General features: G+C 58.5%; 1 protein-coding gene across 1 annotated transcript; it reads left to right on the top strand.

Annotated features, from left to right (window-relative positions):
* Positions 1-569: 569 nt before the first annotated feature.
* On the top strand, positions 570-15,210 carry HDAC11 (histone deacetylase 11). Its single transcript, XM_059940469.1, has 10 exons — positions 570-736; positions 1,680-1,828; positions 4,142-4,242; positions 9,345-9,461; positions 10,445-10,487; positions 10,743-10,819; positions 11,855-11,917; positions 12,161-12,257; positions 13,115-13,293; positions 13,497-15,210. Coding segments are annotated over exons 1-10 (1,044 nt in total). The 5' UTR covers positions 570-734; the 3' UTR covers positions 13,713-15,210.
* Positions 15,211-15,481: the final 271 nt, after the last annotated feature.

The following is a 15,481-nucleotide window of genomic DNA, read 5'->3' as shown; positions in this document are numbered from 1 at the left end:
CTGTACCCTGAAGACTGGATCACCAGTCTGGTTCTACTGATAAGGTCACTGAGGCTCAGAGAGCCTAAAGAACTGTGTGGAGAGCGCTTGTCTCATGTCAGAGCCGCCAGATGGGGCTGGGCAGTGGGGGGGAGTGGGTGGCCTCAAGTCAGTGTGGTCATGCGTCCCATTAGGTCGGAGATGGCAGGGCCAGAACACACGGCCCCCACTCTCCCATTTTACTCGTGGAAACAGAGACCCCAGAGCCCGGACGCTTGCCCAAGGCCACACAGCGACTCCGCCTCGGAGTCCGCCGGGAAGCCCGGCGTCCCTAACACCCAGGATGTCCAAGCCTTGGGACCGCGCAGAAAGGCCTGCCGGTTGGGGGCGGGTCATAGCCTGGCCCCTCCCCTGGGGTGGGGCGATGCCTCCCGTTCCAACTCTGGGACGAGCGGCCCTCCCCATAAGGGGCGCGGCTTCCGAGCCGGGCGAGATCTCACTGGGTGTTAGTCTGAGGAAGGGGGGTCTTCGCGCTTGAAGGGCGTTGGGGGGCGTGGCCTCCCTCCCGCAGAGGCGCTCTGTGCGGGACTCCAGACCTCTGTGACGCAGGCGCGAGTGGGGCGGGGCGGAGCCGACCCTTCGGAGCTCCGCCCCCAGTGGAGGCGGCCGAGGCCGGGGGCGTGTCCTGGGCGGGGCCGCGCCCCGGCCCGCCCGGTCGCGGAGTGGTGGCAGCGCTGGGAGGGCCCGGCCCCGGCATGTGAGTGCGGCGGTGGCGGGATTGGGGGCGCGGGATGGGGCGCCGGGCCAAGCCCCGGGGGTTCCTGGGAGTCCCGGTGGGCGGGAGCACCAGTGCGCGGGCGGCCGGGCGAGCCCGCCAGGTGCGGGCCCACGTATGGCGGGCGAGGGGCGCTCGGGCCTCTTCTGCCCAGGCCGGCCCCGCGTGCCAGACCAGCCCAGCGCCGCTAATCTGCGGCCCACGGGAAGGGCGCCGGCGCGGGGCGCCGTCCCGGCGGGGGCTCGCTACAAGCGCAGGTCTGACGTCTGCTCTCGGGCCCCACCAGCTAAGCGGAGGCCCCCGCAGTGGCAGCCGGGTTTCTGTTCCCTGTGCGGCAGCTGCGGAGGGGCCCGAGGTGACCCCATTCCCGGCTCCGGGTTGGGTCGCAGCCTGCGTGAGCCCCGACCTGCTGTTTCTGGGAACTGTCACCTCGGCTCTCAGGGAAAGGGCGCTTTCTGTGCTCAGTTGTTAAATGCGTTATCTCATTCCTCTCAACAGCCACACATTTTACAGTTGAGGAAAGCGAGGCCTAAGGCCACAGAGCTGTTGATGTAATTGTTATCATGTGGAGGTGAGGTGCCGAGGCCTTACAGCCAGACACACCTGGGTTCACATCTGCTGTTCCACAGACCCGTGTGGCCTTGGGCGCACCTGGTTCCCTCCCCGAGTCTCCGGTGGGATGGTGGTGCCTACCCCCCAGGGCTGCTGTGTGGATTGGGTTGAATGGTTCAGGGAGCTCAGTAAGGAGCCGCTATTATTACTGTTGTTGCTGTTGGTAAGTGGCCCTTTTTCTGCCACCGAGGGAGCTGGTGGTACTGGGTCAGGGCTGTCTGCTCAATCCAAGCCTGCTGGCGCAGAAGGGGAAGCTGCTTCCCACAGTGAGGCTGTTCCTGTCTGTGCATGTCTGTCCCTGTGCCCATGGAAGGCCACACCCAACCCAGCTGTACCAGCATGTGCCGGAGTCACGCTGGCCCATCGTGTACTCGCCGCGCTACAACATAACCTTCCTGGGCCTGGAGAAGCTGCACCCCTTTGATGCAGGAAAATGGGGCAAAGTGATCAGCTTCCTAAAAGGTATGGAAGGCCCCACTCGGACCCTACGTCTGCTTTCTCCAGCCCACCTGCCACCACCTGCTGCTCTTTCCCTGACACAAGCTTCAGGCCCTCCCACCTCCAGTGTCAGCCCTGAGACAGCCTCCTACCCGTGCTGTCAAAAGGATCTCTCCAACACAGACTTCTAAGCATGATATGCCCCTGTATCACACCTTCACTGGCTCCCCATCGCTGTGGACCTAAGTCCTGTCTCTGCCCCTGGAGACCCAGTAGAAGGGGAGCTGATGCTTGGAGGAATTCATTGTCCAGAGCTCACAAGCTCCGAGAGTCCAGGAAGTGAACAACCTTTGCTCCAACCTCATGGATTACAAATGAAGGAACTTGGGGCCCAGAGAGTTAGAAAATGTGCCCAAAGGCACACAGCTATTGAGTGGGAGAATGGGGCCTGGACCTCAGAGCCCCAGGCTCGTCCGCTTCATGGCTCATCCCCTGAGCGGGGTGGTGCTCTGGGGAGCACGTTGTTTCAACTGTGGTTTGTAATCTAGGGGTCTGGTTCATGTGGAAAATTCAGGCATCACCGTAGGCTGGTGAAAAAAAATAATCTAGTTCCCTGTATTGTGGGTTCTTTAACTGAGGGAAGTAGGAAATATTACCCGAAATGTTACCTGGCATAGGATGAAGCATTGCATATCTTTAAATCGCACAATCCCTCTGATGACACCCTGGGGGAAGTTTCACTTTGGGGCTAGCCCGTCTTTAACACCTAAGCCCATCTCCCTTTTTAACAAATCTAGAGCGAGCCTCAGGCTCTGCACCTTGCAGAAAATAGAGTCAAATTAGAGATTAATAACACTGTTATTTGTTTTTGTATTTTTTGTTTTTATTTTTGGTTAACTTCTGTTTATGGCAAGTGATACTGATTTTCCACTTGCAATAGTGACCAGAGTGCGTATTCAAAGAAAAATATTAAGTAGCAAAGAGTACAAGTGGTGTGCAGCCATGGCAAGAGCTCTGGTGAGGTGAGCGGAGGAGCCATCCTGCCTCTCCCCTGGCTGTTCTCATGCCTTCCTGGATGTGGTCCTTTACGCTCTGCTTCCAGTGGTCCTGAGTCTTTCTGTCCATTGCCCCTTCTTGGGCTCCTGTGTCACCCAGTAGCGCAACATGAGGGTTCCTTGTCCCCCTCACTCTGAGCTGACCATTTTCCTGAGTTCCCTCTGAGGGTATGGGTGGAAAGGAGCCAGGGCCACATGGTGAAGGGCCTTGGGTACCGCCAAGAAAAGAGCTGGTCCCTTGCCGGAAGGCAGTGGGGAGCCATGGAGTGTTTGGGGCGGGGGGGATACCTGCTATATGTGGAGCTCTTTGTGAGAAATGTATGGAACTAGTTGGTTTCTACCAGGGTTGGTTTCTAAGAGTGACACATTAGCACAGGTCCCCTAGATTCTGACCTTGTCCTTCGATTTCTCTAGAACCAGAACATCATGGTCCTGTTGTCACTGTGCCCTAGAGCACCTCCTCCTCTCTGCCTTATTTCTTCTGTTGCAAAAGGGAGCAAGTCTTGTCTTGTGTATGTGTATGTGGTAATGAAATAACACGGTTTTTCCCAAACATCAGTCGTTTGCAAACCACTCTTGGGACCTTGCCATCGCCTCATACCACCTGTTCCATTATTTACTTCATAGTTTTTATTGACTTAGCCTTTGTTTTAAGAAACTTAAATAAGCCTATTTTAAAAGGAAACGTTATGTCATCTAAATGGAAAAAGCCAGTTTCATTTGCCATAAATAGAAGGTCATGGTAAAAAATAAATGCAATGAAAACAACAGTGTTATTTCAGCTCAGGCAGCTTACTGTTGCGGCGGACTGTGAAACTGATTGCTCCTTTTGGGGGGTTAAAAAAAGGGAGATGAGCAAGGGTCAGGCAGGTGTTAAAGAGAAGCCCCCCGTATACCAAACCCCCCATGATGTCATCCCAAGGTGGAGGGAGAATCGATCAGAAGAGCTTTTTCTCACCTTGAGAGTCAGCGTTAATGACCCGTGTGCCACTTGCCTCTAAAAGGTGTCCAGTCACACTTGAGCTCGCCTCCCGGCTGTCAGTGGCCCGGGAAACACGAGGCTCGCTGTGCACAATGTCCGATGTCCCCTGGCCTGAGGGCCTGGCCGCTGTCCCCAGTGGCCTGAGAGGTGGCCCGTTCTCAGACCGCCCACAAGCCAGCAGGGCCCACCTTGTCGTGGGGCAGGGCTGCCAGAGGTCAAGTCTGCAGCCTGTGGGAGGGGCTGGGGCTGGGCCTGGCCTGGAGGCGGCAGGGATGCATGGGGCCCGCTTTGTGGTTTCAGAAGAGAAGCTTCTATCAGACAGCATGCTGGTGGAGGCACGGGAGGCCTCGGACGAAGACCTGCTGGTGGTGCACACGAGACGCTATCTCAACGAGCTGAAGGTACAGGGCCTGGGGGCTGCCAGCCAGAAGGAGGGGCTGGAGGAGGGGGCCGCTCAGCCCGGGGATGCACAGCCTCAAGGGGCTCCATTCCTGTCCCTATGCGGGGGGAGCATGTGAGTCTGTGATCCCCGACAGGAGAGAAGTGTCCTAGAAAGGCAGAGCTAGGCTCCTCCAGGGGGTAGTGAGCTCCCCATCCTTGGGAGTATGAAAGGGATGGCCACTTGGTGGGGATTGAACCTTCATTGGGGTTTTGGGCTTCTGCATCAGTGACTTTCAGTCTGTGCTATGTGGACAGGCCTCAAAGACCCCTGCTGGGATGATGGGTAGGGGGGCCCCAGTCCCTTGTCCCCATTCAACCAAAGCTATTCCACTTTGGCCTATTTTTACCTTGGGCTAAAGTGTAAGATGCTGTTTCAAGGGCTTCTGCAGCTAAAGACGTGTTGGAAACTGTTGGGCTGAAAACGAGTTCTTACGCCCCAGGGCCCAGCAGGGAACATAAACAAGTGGTGGGTGGTGTTTGGGACAACTGGAGCTCCTGCCCTTCCCCAGCTGGTGGCTGCCGCCCAGCCTCCACCGTGGGCCCAGCTTTCAAGCAGAAGCCAGAAGTCCAGATCATTAAGTGACAGTTCCTGATTTCTTAATGTAGCAACCCACTGGAAGATTTTTGAATCCCACCTGCAGACCACCTGGGGTCTGCCCGTGGTGACCCACTTCTAGAGGAGCTGCTTGGCTCCCGTCAGTGTGGTTCTGAGGCTAGAGGCGTTCAGTCCGTCCCCTGTGTGGGAGAAGAAGGCAGACTGGGCTCGGGGTGGCATCAGAACCTGGTGCGTCAGGGATGCCACAGGTTCTCTGTCCCCAAGGGCGTGGAGTCCTGACCCCTGACCGCTAGGCTTCCCAGCAGGACTCATCTTAGACTCAGAGCTAGAGTGGGCGCCAGAGGTCCCCAGGCTCCTCCCTCACAGGTGGAAACACCTAGGCCCAGAAAGAGGCCACACCTACTCAAGGTCACCTGGGAAGTCCAGCAGGCCCGGGGGAGACCCCAGGCAGGGCATCCGGTCAGGTCTTCTGGGTTCCTGGCCACGGCAGCTGCCCCCCGTCCTCCTCCACGCCGGCCCGAGCTGTGAGAATACTAGATGGATCCGTGACAGTGTGAGCTCATGAAAGATTACCAGGAAGAGGTTGAAACCTGGCTCCCGGGAGAGCGAGGTGTGCGAGGCCTTGGCACGAAGCCCAGCACTTGGCTGCTCTGGTTTCCCAGAGCCCGGACATGCGTGGTCACAGCCCACAGCCCAGCAGCTGGGTCAGGAGGACATGCCTGCCAGAGTCCAGAGGGTGAGGGTGGGGGCAGGGAGAGACCAGAACAGAGTGGCGCCAGGCTGGAGCCAGTGCCAGGATAACGCTGGGGATGGGGGATGGGCTCCGGGGCTCCATCCGTTTGAAGGGCTTTTCAGGGAACGGTGTGGGACTGACTGCATGCCTGGCCTTGGGACCCCAGAAGCCTGAAGGCAGCTTACTATGTGATAAGCAATAATGCAAACACGTAGAGCCCCAAATAGAAAATTAAGGTCAAGGACAGGAGGAGATTCCAGATATGCCAACGTAACCAAGATGCTATGGTTGTGCCATGTATTTGGAGCTCCCTGGCAGCCAGAGCAAAAGGAGAAACATGATGATTTCCTCATGACCTACTAAGGTGAAGTATTCAGTCATGCAGCACATCTATATCGAATACTGACTGTGTACTGGGTGCAAAAAAAAAAAAAAAGAATAAGCAAGGTTCCCTGCTCCCATGGATTTGTATTTCATTTTAGAAGACTGAAAATAAAGAAGTAACCGTTTCAGAGAGCACCAAGGGCTATGAAGGGAAAAAAAGAGGGTAATTAGGCAGAGGTATGCTCATTTAGCTTGAGCAGTCAGGGAGGGCCTCACAGAGGAGGTGAGGTGTGAGCAGAGATCAAAGAATGAGGAGTAGGTGATACTCATGTGGGGTCTTAAAAGAAGAATGTTGCAGTCTCAGGCCTGGAGCGGGAGGGGGCTTGGCCTCCCGAAGGGGAGAGGGTTGCTTGAGTGGCCGGGTTGAAGGGAATGAAACGCTGAGGTTGCACGTGATGTGGTCAGGGAGGCCAGCAGCCCTGGTCCACAGGCCCTGCAGGCCTCAGGAGGAGTTTGGATTTTGTTCCAGGTGCCACAGGAGACTGATGTGGGGTCATGTGCCCCAGACGCTCAGGTGAGACCCATGCATGTTCCAGGCATTGTCTGGTGTCTAGGGGCTGCTCTCGGGAACAGCCCCCTGGCCCCCAATGTCCACGACGTTTCTTTCCTCTTTTCTCTGCTGCAGGACCCCCAGGGCTGCTTCTCAGCGGTCCTGTGTGTGCCCCGCCCGTACTGCCCCATACCCGTGTTCCGGGCTCATGCCTGGCCCTGCACTGGTGTGGCCTTCAATGCTTAATACACCGGACGTTGAAGGAGGTGCAGTGGCCTGATGTTTGCCAGATGACGTCCATTCAGGGAAACAAGTGTTTATTGAGCGCCTGCTGTGTGCAAGGCCCAGAGTCGGCCCCACTGAGGGTGGGGTTTGGGTCGGGCCAGGGCCAGGCTCCTGCCTTGTGCTGACCCTGTGACAGTTTGCTGTGGGGCGCCGGGTGGTGGGACGCAGACCCGACATGTAGTCCCTGTGTACCCTGCGCTGGGCAGTGCTCGGGACACCTTTATGTAGCGAGTGGTTAGAGCACCAGGCTCTGCTCTGGGTGCAGAGTGACGGCAGAACAGAAGAGACTGAATCCCTCTCTTGATGGGACGGAGTTGGTGTGTTAAAAGGCGCTCAGTGCCTTGCGGAAAGGGCAGAGGGAAAGGGGGTGGGGAGGACCGCCCTTCAAAACAGGAGGCCGGAGGTCTCACTGCCATGTGACCGTGGACTGAGGGCCCCGAGGGAGTGGACTCGGTGGGCATCTGGGGGTAGGGCATTCCGAGCAGAAGTATCAGCGAGTGCAAAGGCCCTGAGGCAGGAGTGTCTCCAGTGTGTTCCAGTAGCAGCGAGGAAGAAGCGACTGGATCGGAGGGATGGGAGGGAGACGGTAAGAGGTGGGGTCAGAAAATGATCGGGGCCAGACCACGGAGGGTCTGTGGTCGCTGTGGCTTTGCTCTGAAGGAGGTGGGAGCCCAGGAGTGTTTCAAGGAGTGGGACGTGATCTGACCTAGGTTTTAACAGGATTGCTTGGCAGCTGTGATGGGAATGGTTGAGACCAGTCTGTCAGAACAAAAGCAGGGAGCCTGGGAGGGAGCAGGTGGTGGCAATGATCCTGATGAGAGAGCCCGGCCTCTCAGATGAGGCTGGAAGCAGCTGTGGCCTGGGGGGGACGTGGCAGAACTTGGGGTTTGTTATGAAGTTGGAACAATAGGATTTTCTTTTGTTCAGATTGGGTGTGGGGTCTGCAAGCCAAGGAAGCCAAGGATGTCCCAGAAATTGTGGCTGGAGCCCCAGGGAGTCTGGGCACAACTTGGGCCTCGTTGTTGCCCTCACGGCGCCTGGCGTCTGTGGGAGAAGAGGCACAGGCCCCGGTGTGTGCCACGGAGCACCCGGGGGGCGAGCCTCAGAGAGTCCCAGGGAAATGGGACGCCCGGGGTTACAGGATCAGCTTCTCCATTTCTGCAGAGAAAAAAAAAAGGCCATTGGGATTTTGGCAGGGATTGTGCATCTGTAGATGAATTAGGAGAGAACTGACATCTTCACAATGTTAGGTCTTCCAGCCCATGAACACAAGATGTCTTTCCACTTATTTAGATCTTCTTTAAGTTCTTTCAGTGGCGTTTTGTAGTTTTCCGTGTATGAGTCTTATACCTGCTTGGTAACTTTATTCTTTTTGAAGATGTAAATGAGATTGCTTTCTTAATTTCTGTCTGGGGCTATGGCTTCCTTTTCTTTCATTCTCTGTCCCCTGCTGGCTTGCTGAGGGTGGGAGGGGGGCAGCGACTTGGTGTTTTCCTTCAGGGGCTCGTTGCTCACTTACTCGTAGCGAACAGTGGTTCCCTGCCTCACATGTGCCGGACCGGTGCTGGGTGATGGGCTTGGCGGGACAGACGGGTGGAGCTGGCCGTCTTCCCCTCTCTGGGTCTGCCCCCTACCACACACGCATACACATGAATGAATGTGCGTATGCACACCTATGCACGCATGCGTGAACGAACACACACACACACACACACACACACACACGTCTTGCATCTGTCCAGCCAGACCATGTTCTCCCTCTCCCCAGCAAGGCTGTCCCATTGCATATCAGCGCCTCCCCGCTAGGCTGCTATGTGTCCATGAGGCCAGGAGTAGTGCCATCTTGGGACCTGCAGCCTAGCACGCGCTTAGTAAATATCTACCAAGTGCCGGGGCCCCTCCAGGGCTCTGCTTGGGGTCAGTGGAGAGCAGGGTCTGGACCTCGGGCGTTCCCAGGCAGGCAGGAGATGGGCTAGGAACGGGGTGCATGGATGCTTGCCCGGGGCTCGGGAGGTTATAGGGAAGGCTGTGTCCTTATCTTGGTGCAGACGCCTTCTGGGTGCCCCAGACCCTCCTGCCTCAGCAGTGGAGGATGAGGACATCCAGCCCCATTTGAAGGGATGACTGATTCCCAGTGGCTGGAGAGGCTGCGCTGTGCCTGGGGAGCAGGAGCCCTGGGCGTCCAGTCCTGGCTCTGTCAGTGACTCCCTGTGACCCTGGAAAGAACGATCCTCCCCCCAGCCCCCCGCCTCTCCGGGGCCTCGGTGCCCCTCTGTGCAGTGGGCGGGCTGGGCCAGTTCTGGGTGGGCGGGCTCCGTGGTGACCTGGAGTCCGCTGCAGCTCTCCCCTGGGCACAAGAGGGCAGCCGAGGGCCTTGGAGCCCGAGGACCGAGGGCTGACTTAGCTTTAGGGAGAGTGCGGTTGAGAGCATCTCTGTACTGAGCCCAAAGCTCAGCCACGGTGGGAGCTCCCATTTCTCACCCAAGGAGCTGCGCTCGCCCGGAGACCCCCCACCCGCCACCCCGAAGCTGGCCCAGGGGGGATCTGCTTCCCCGCTGCTGCCTCTGGGCTCACCGTGCAGAGGGAGGCCAATGGCCCGCATCTCTTTCCACAGTGGTCCTTTGCTGTCGCAACCATCACAGAAATCCCCCCTGTCATCTTCCTGCCCAACTTCCTGGTACAGAGGAAGGTGCTGAAGCCCCTCCGGACCCAGACGGGAGGAACCATAATGGTAGGTGGGGAGCTGGCGGGGGGAGCAGCGGCTGGGCTGGGCCCTCCACCCCAGGCTCCTTCCCACCCTGGGTCTTTGCCCACCCTGGGCTCTCCGTCTAGAATGCCTTGTGCTGCTGAGTAGTTGAGCAAAATCCTAAATATTCCTCAAGGCAGCAACAAGAACTCTTCTTCCAAAGCCTCTCCTGTCTAGCTGGGACATTAGAATTCACGGTTCTGCCCCCAAGACCACCTGTTAGAGTTACCGTATTTGCTGGCGTATAACATGTATCCTCACCCCCTGGAGAGTATGTCCTAAAACTGTGACTCCGAGCTACTCAAATTTCAGATGGAAACAAACCCCTATGACGTCAGCGATGGATCCTGCCCCTCCCCCCCATCGTGGGTGTGACAATCACAAACACTTGCAGCAAAACTGGGTTTCACATTCTGTGTGTAGTTTTCTCTAAAATTAGCCACAGACTGCTGAGTTGATTGGAGGTAGAGGAGCTGAAATGATTTAAATGTACAATGATCTAACCCAGACATGGATCAATACCTGTTGACCCCTATAGTTTTCCTTTTAGCTTTGCAAATTTGTGCATTTTGAAAGTTTATCAGAATATTACTGCCCACCCCAAATTTATGATTTCCTACAGGATTTCAGTATTAAGGCGACAGTATTTCCGGGACCAAAAATTTGTCCATTTTCCCTTCAAAAGCTGTCTGAGAATCCTTGTCAGCTCACGTTCCATCCTAAGAACTGAACTTTGATTTCCTCCAGTTTCCTCAGCAAATTGCACAGGGGCTTACGCACTGCACGTCTCATAAGCCAGCCACTTCGGGGTTTGCTGGGGGTGGGTGGGTGCTTCCCGTATCCCACCTCCCAGCTCATCCCCACCGTGGAGCTGGCTGGAAATGGTGTTTATGGGGTGAGTGATTCAATGAATATGTAAGTGAAGGAACTGGCCGCCCGCACCCCTCATCCTGTGCTTGTTTCCAAAGGCGGGGAAGCTGGCCATGGAGCGAGGCTGGGCCATCAACGTAGGTGAGTGCCCCGTGGCCTGGCCTGGGTCCTGGGGGCAGCAGCTCTGGTGCCACTGTGGACAGGGCTGGCCATGTGGCAAAGCTGCCTCCTGACCCAGGGATGGTGACGTGCCCAGGCGGGGTCAGCTGGCTTAGGCAGCCTGGAGTCCGGAGCCGTCCCTGGGAGCTGAGCGGGGAGGGGGCACCGGGAGGAAGGTGGGAGGGGGGTGTCTGGGCCTTGAGCCTGGCCCTGGCAACACCTCGGCTGTCCTCGCAGGCGGCGGCTTCCACCACTGCTCCAGCGACCGGGGCGGGGGCTTCTGCGCCTACGCAGACATCACGCTCGCCATCAAGGTGTGCCCGAGAGCATGTGGGGGGGTCGCCTCCGAGAGCCTCCCTAGAATCCCCCAATCTGGTGTGCTCACACCGCATTGTAGAGAAGGGAGCTGAGGCCCAGAAGGTGCGGGAGCTCGCCCGGGTCCCTCAGCCGGGCTGGGACCCAAACCCAGATCTGACACTTGCTTTTTCGTGATACCTGAGATGGTCCAGAGGTGACAGCCTTCAACAGTGGCAGGGGACCGGAGGGGAACAACTTCCATGTCAATATTAAATTATGAGAAGAGTGAGGCCGAGATAGAAATAATGACCCTGATGGTGGTGACAACGGCTGGCATTTACCGCAGGCCCGGCCCTGTGGCCGCCTCCGTCCTCCAGGGCTCGCCCCTGCATCCTCACGTTTTACAGATGAGGAGACGGGGAAACGGGCCCAGAGGGGCGAGGGCACAGCCTGAAGGGGCAGAGCCGGCAGCGGTCTCCACCTCTGTCAGACCGCAGCGCTGCCTCAGCACCCGCGCCTGGCCTCGTGCTGGGGGTCACCATGGGCCCCGTGGCTCCTGTCCCCACGGGGACTAATGGGGAGGAGGGACAAGTCAGCACACCCTGGTCATTCGGAGAGGGGGACGCAAGGAGACCTTCTTGGAGGGTGGGGGAGGGGAAGGAGGGCTTCTCAGAGGAGGAGGCTTTAGGGCTGGGCCTTGTAGGAAGGCAGAGATGGCAGAATGAAGTTCCAGGCACAGCCTTGGGGGGGTTCCCCGCGCTGCACCGCACGCATTTCCCCGGGCATCCTGAGCTGTCGCTGAGGGCCAGCCCTCTTAACGTCCTCACCTCTGGCCCTTCAGGGCACAGCACGGGCCCCTCCAGGGAGCCTTCCCTGAATACGCACACAGGCTTCTCCGGGGCCACACAGCTCCCCAGGGCTCTGCCCGGTGGCCTGTTCTCCCATCAGCATGTACAGGCTTCGGCCCACCCCCTCGCTAACTGGGAGCCCCTGCAGGGCTGTGTCCTCTGGCCTGTGTGGTCCTTACCTCTCCCCTCTCCCGCCCTGGGCAGTTTCTGTTTGAGCGAGTGGAGGGTGTCTCCAGAGCCACCATCGTTGATCTCGATGCCCATCAGGTGAGTGCCTGGTGGGGCCTGGGGTCCCACAGGCCCGCCCCCCAGGCCACCTCCCTGCACCCCCCAGCTGCCTCTGATGCACAACACCGTGCTGTGGGCTCCCCTCCCCCAGGAACATCCCCCGAGCCCCAGGCTGGGCCTCTGCCGCCCGCACCCAGGCACGTGGGGTGTTTCCTGGGGTGTGGTTGGGGGTGCCTTGCCCGGGGCATCTGCCTGTGAGTGGCTTCCATGTGTTCCCCACAGGGCAACGGGCACGAGCGGGACTTCATGGGCGACAAGCGCGTGTACATCCTGGACGTCTACAACCGCCACATCTACCCCGGGGACCGCTTTGCCAAGCGTAAGCTGCCCTGTCCCTCAGCCCCAGGGCCTCTTGCTTGGATGGGGCTCTCTCCGGGGCATTTCCTACGTGCTGGGGACTGCAGAGGTCCCTTCATTTATTTATCCTCAGCATCCCTGTGAGGGGGAGACTGACGAGGAAACGGAGACCTAAAAAGGTCACTTGACCCACCCAAGACCACATAAACCTGGCCAATAAACACTGTGAGTCCTTCTATTGGGGTAACCACCAGAAGACTAAAGTAGACTTTTCTCCTAGGTATGCAGCTGTCTGGTCAAAAACAGGGAAGGCCAAAAAAGAAAAAAGAAGGAAAGATATATAAATAGAAAATATAAAATAAGACGGCAGAAATCAGTTCAAATATAATAGTTACTAAGTAAATGCAGGTGGATTAAACTCATTAATTAAAAGGCAGAGACTCTCAGATGAGCTTTGGAAACACAGGGACCTGCCCACCCTGTGGGGAGGGGACATTTATGCAGTAAGTGCCGGCGGGTCTGCTGTGGGTACATCAGCCACTTTGCGGCCCCAGGGACCCGTTTCTGAACTGAATGTCAGATGTTCTGGATTTGGACCTGAGGGCACATGGGGTGTCCGTGCATCCAGGCAAGGGCTTACGGAGACAGTGGGCTCAGACACCCGACATGGGTCCCTGAATCCCCAGGGCAGTGTTTCATCTGTGATCCCCCTTCTTTCCTTTGGGTCCCCCTTGCAGCTCGTGTGCTCTTTTTAGCTTAGCTTTGGGTGAATGAGAGGTCGAGCACTGGGGAGTCAGATGGGGAAATGGGCCGTCCTCACCCTCCCCAGCCTCAGGTTCCCGTCTCTGCACATTGGGGCTATTGCTGTCTCCCTCGCAGAGGCCATCAGGCGGAAGGTGGAGCTGGAGTGGGGCACGGAAGATGATGAGTACCTGAGGAGGGTGGAGAGGAACCTGGAGAAAGCCCTCCAGGAGCATCAGCCCGACGTGGTGGTGTACAACGCAGGCACTGACGTCCTTGAGGGGGACCGCCTCGGGGGGCTGTCCATCAGTCCGCAGGTACCTCCTGACCCTGGGGCAGGGGAGGGTCCAGGGACACAGCAGCGGCAGGGAAGGTGGGCAGCACTGGTGCTTCTCTTGAAGCCAGAGGAGAAGGGCAAAAGCAGCAGCAGTCTGGAACAGGGTTAGACCTGCAGCAGGACTTTCCGGTACCCTGAGGATCTGGGCCTGCCTGAGCCAGCCTTCCCCATCCCCCACACCAGGGTGTCGTGAAGCGGGATGAGCTGGTGTTCCGGATGGTCCGAGGCCACCAGGTGCCCATCCTCATGGTGACCTCGGGCGGGTACCAGAAGCGTACAGCCCGCATCATTGCCGACTCCATCCTTAATTTGTATGGCCAGGGGCTCATCGGGCCCCAGTCAGCCAACGTCTCAGCACAGAACTCTGACACACCCCTGCTGCCCCTGGAGGTGCCCTGACCACACTGCCCTCTGAGTGGCTCCCTGCCTGCCGCCCACCCGCCCGCCAGCCCACCTGCCCCTCAGTGCTTCTCCTTTTCCAAATGAGGGGGGGGGACCTCGCGCGCAGCTGCACTCTCCCCACTGGGTGTCGCGGTCTCCGGGCCCTTCTGTGGGTGGGGGCAGAGGGCAGGGCGTGAGTCCCAGCAAGACCCACACGGTCACGGTCACGGCCTGTCCAGGCCCTGAGGAGGCGGCAGTTCTCCCAGGAGGGAGGAGGGCAGTTGAAGCTCCCAGGTGCAGGGCGGGCCCCCAGGGGTGTGGTGTTCTGGTTTTCAAAACAGTGTGACCGTTTCAGACCAAGGAAGCTTCCATCTCTTCCACAGTTGGGCCCCCTCCCTCCTCTTCTGCACCCTCTCTTCCTCCCTTCAGGGGTGGGAGACCTGAGAGGGGGCTGGAGCCAGGCCTCTGGGGTCCCTGGATTCCCAGCCAGCAGGCAGGGGCCCTGGTCCTGGATGTGAGGGGGCGGCAGGGAAGGGGATGCAGGTGGGTTTTCCCATCTGGCTTCTCCTTCAATGAAGCGAGGGCTGGACCTGCTGTCCCAGAGCCCCTCCCTGGTGGGGAGGGGAGGGGAGGCCTGAGGAGCCCCAGACCCCTGCTTCAGCAGCATCTTGCCCATCCAGGGAGAGCGCCGGCTTTGGGGGAAAGAACGGCTTTGGGGGAAAGAACGCTTGGCTCAGGGACAGGCCTTAGCTCTGAAGGCTTGAGGGACAGAGGAAGATGAGGCCTGGACCAGGTAATTGGGGAGGGACAGGTGGCCAAGCTGGGTCCCGCAGGCCCCGAGGCCCAGGTGGGGACTGAGGCGCTGGCGAGGCCAGGCTGGCGTTGCTGGAGGGGAGCAGAGGGTCTCCATCCTGGCCTGCAGGTTGTACGGGTAGGGGGCTGGGGCGGGGCCCCGGCGGGGGCTGCAGCCTCCACTGGGCTCATCCAAAATGCCAGGCCCTGACCTTGTTGTCAGCTCTACTCTGAAGGGGATGCTCGGGACCCCCCAGGAAGCTGGGGGTTGGGGGGAGCGTCCACTGCTCCATTGCCTGGGTGTGTTCTTAGTGGTCAAAGCGGGTGGGGAGGGAAAGAGGGCCGTCCCTGATCAACCCCCCCACGGGACTTGTGCTCATTGCCATCTGGGGGTCTCCTGAATTCTCCCACCTTCTCCCTCACACCCCCCTTGCCGCTCCCTCTGCTGGAGGGGGCGGGGCAGGAAGGGTTCCAAGATCACCAAGTGTCAAAGACGCTGAACTCCCGGACCAGACCCGAGGCACTAATTATGGCTTGGACGCCCCACCCGCCCCGCCCTGTCCCTGCCCCGCCCCTGCCCTTGGTCTCTGCATCGGACTCGGACTCGAGGCACCTAACTCCCCTTCACCTCCGACATGGCCTGCAGCCTTGCGGGGCAGGTGGCGACGGGCTTGTCCCCACGGAGCCTCTGCTCCAGAGAACCATAAAGGCTCTTTTGATCCGACCTGGCTGCCGTGTGGTTTTTTTTATTTTAATTAATTAATTAATTTTATTTTTGGCTGCGTTGGGTCTTCGTTGCTGCCTGTGGGCTTTCTCTACTTGCGGCGAGCGGGGGCTACTCTTCATTGCGGTGCACGGGCTTCTCATTGCGGTGGCTTCTCTTGTTGCGGAGCACGGGCTGTAGACGTGCGGGCTTCAGTAGTTGTGGCACGCGGGCTTCGGTAGTTGTGGCTCTCAGGCTCTAGAACGCAGGCTCAGTAGTTGTGACGCACGGG

Source organism: Balaenoptera ricei, chromosome 11 (assembly GCF_028023285.1).
Source record: "Balaenoptera ricei isolate mBalRic1 chromosome 11, mBalRic1.hap2, whole genome shotgun sequence".
Classification (NCBI taxonomy): domain Eukaryota; kingdom Metazoa; phylum Chordata; class Mammalia; order Artiodactyla; family Balaenopteridae; genus Balaenoptera; species Balaenoptera ricei.
This window is presented reverse-complemented; position numbering and strand designations above follow the sequence as displayed.

Bases quoted from the DNA above. Each gene is read 5' to 3' on its own strand.
- HDAC11 (XM_059940469.1), top strand. The intron at 4,243-9,344 runs GTACAGGGCCTG...CTCTTTCCACAG, and splicing joins GCTATCTCAACGAGCTGAAG to TGGTCCTTTGCTGTCGCAAC. The intron at 12,258-13,114 runs GTAAGCTGCCCT...TCTCCCTCGCAG, and splicing joins CGGGGACCGCTTTGCCAAGC to AGGCCATCAGGCGGAAGGTG.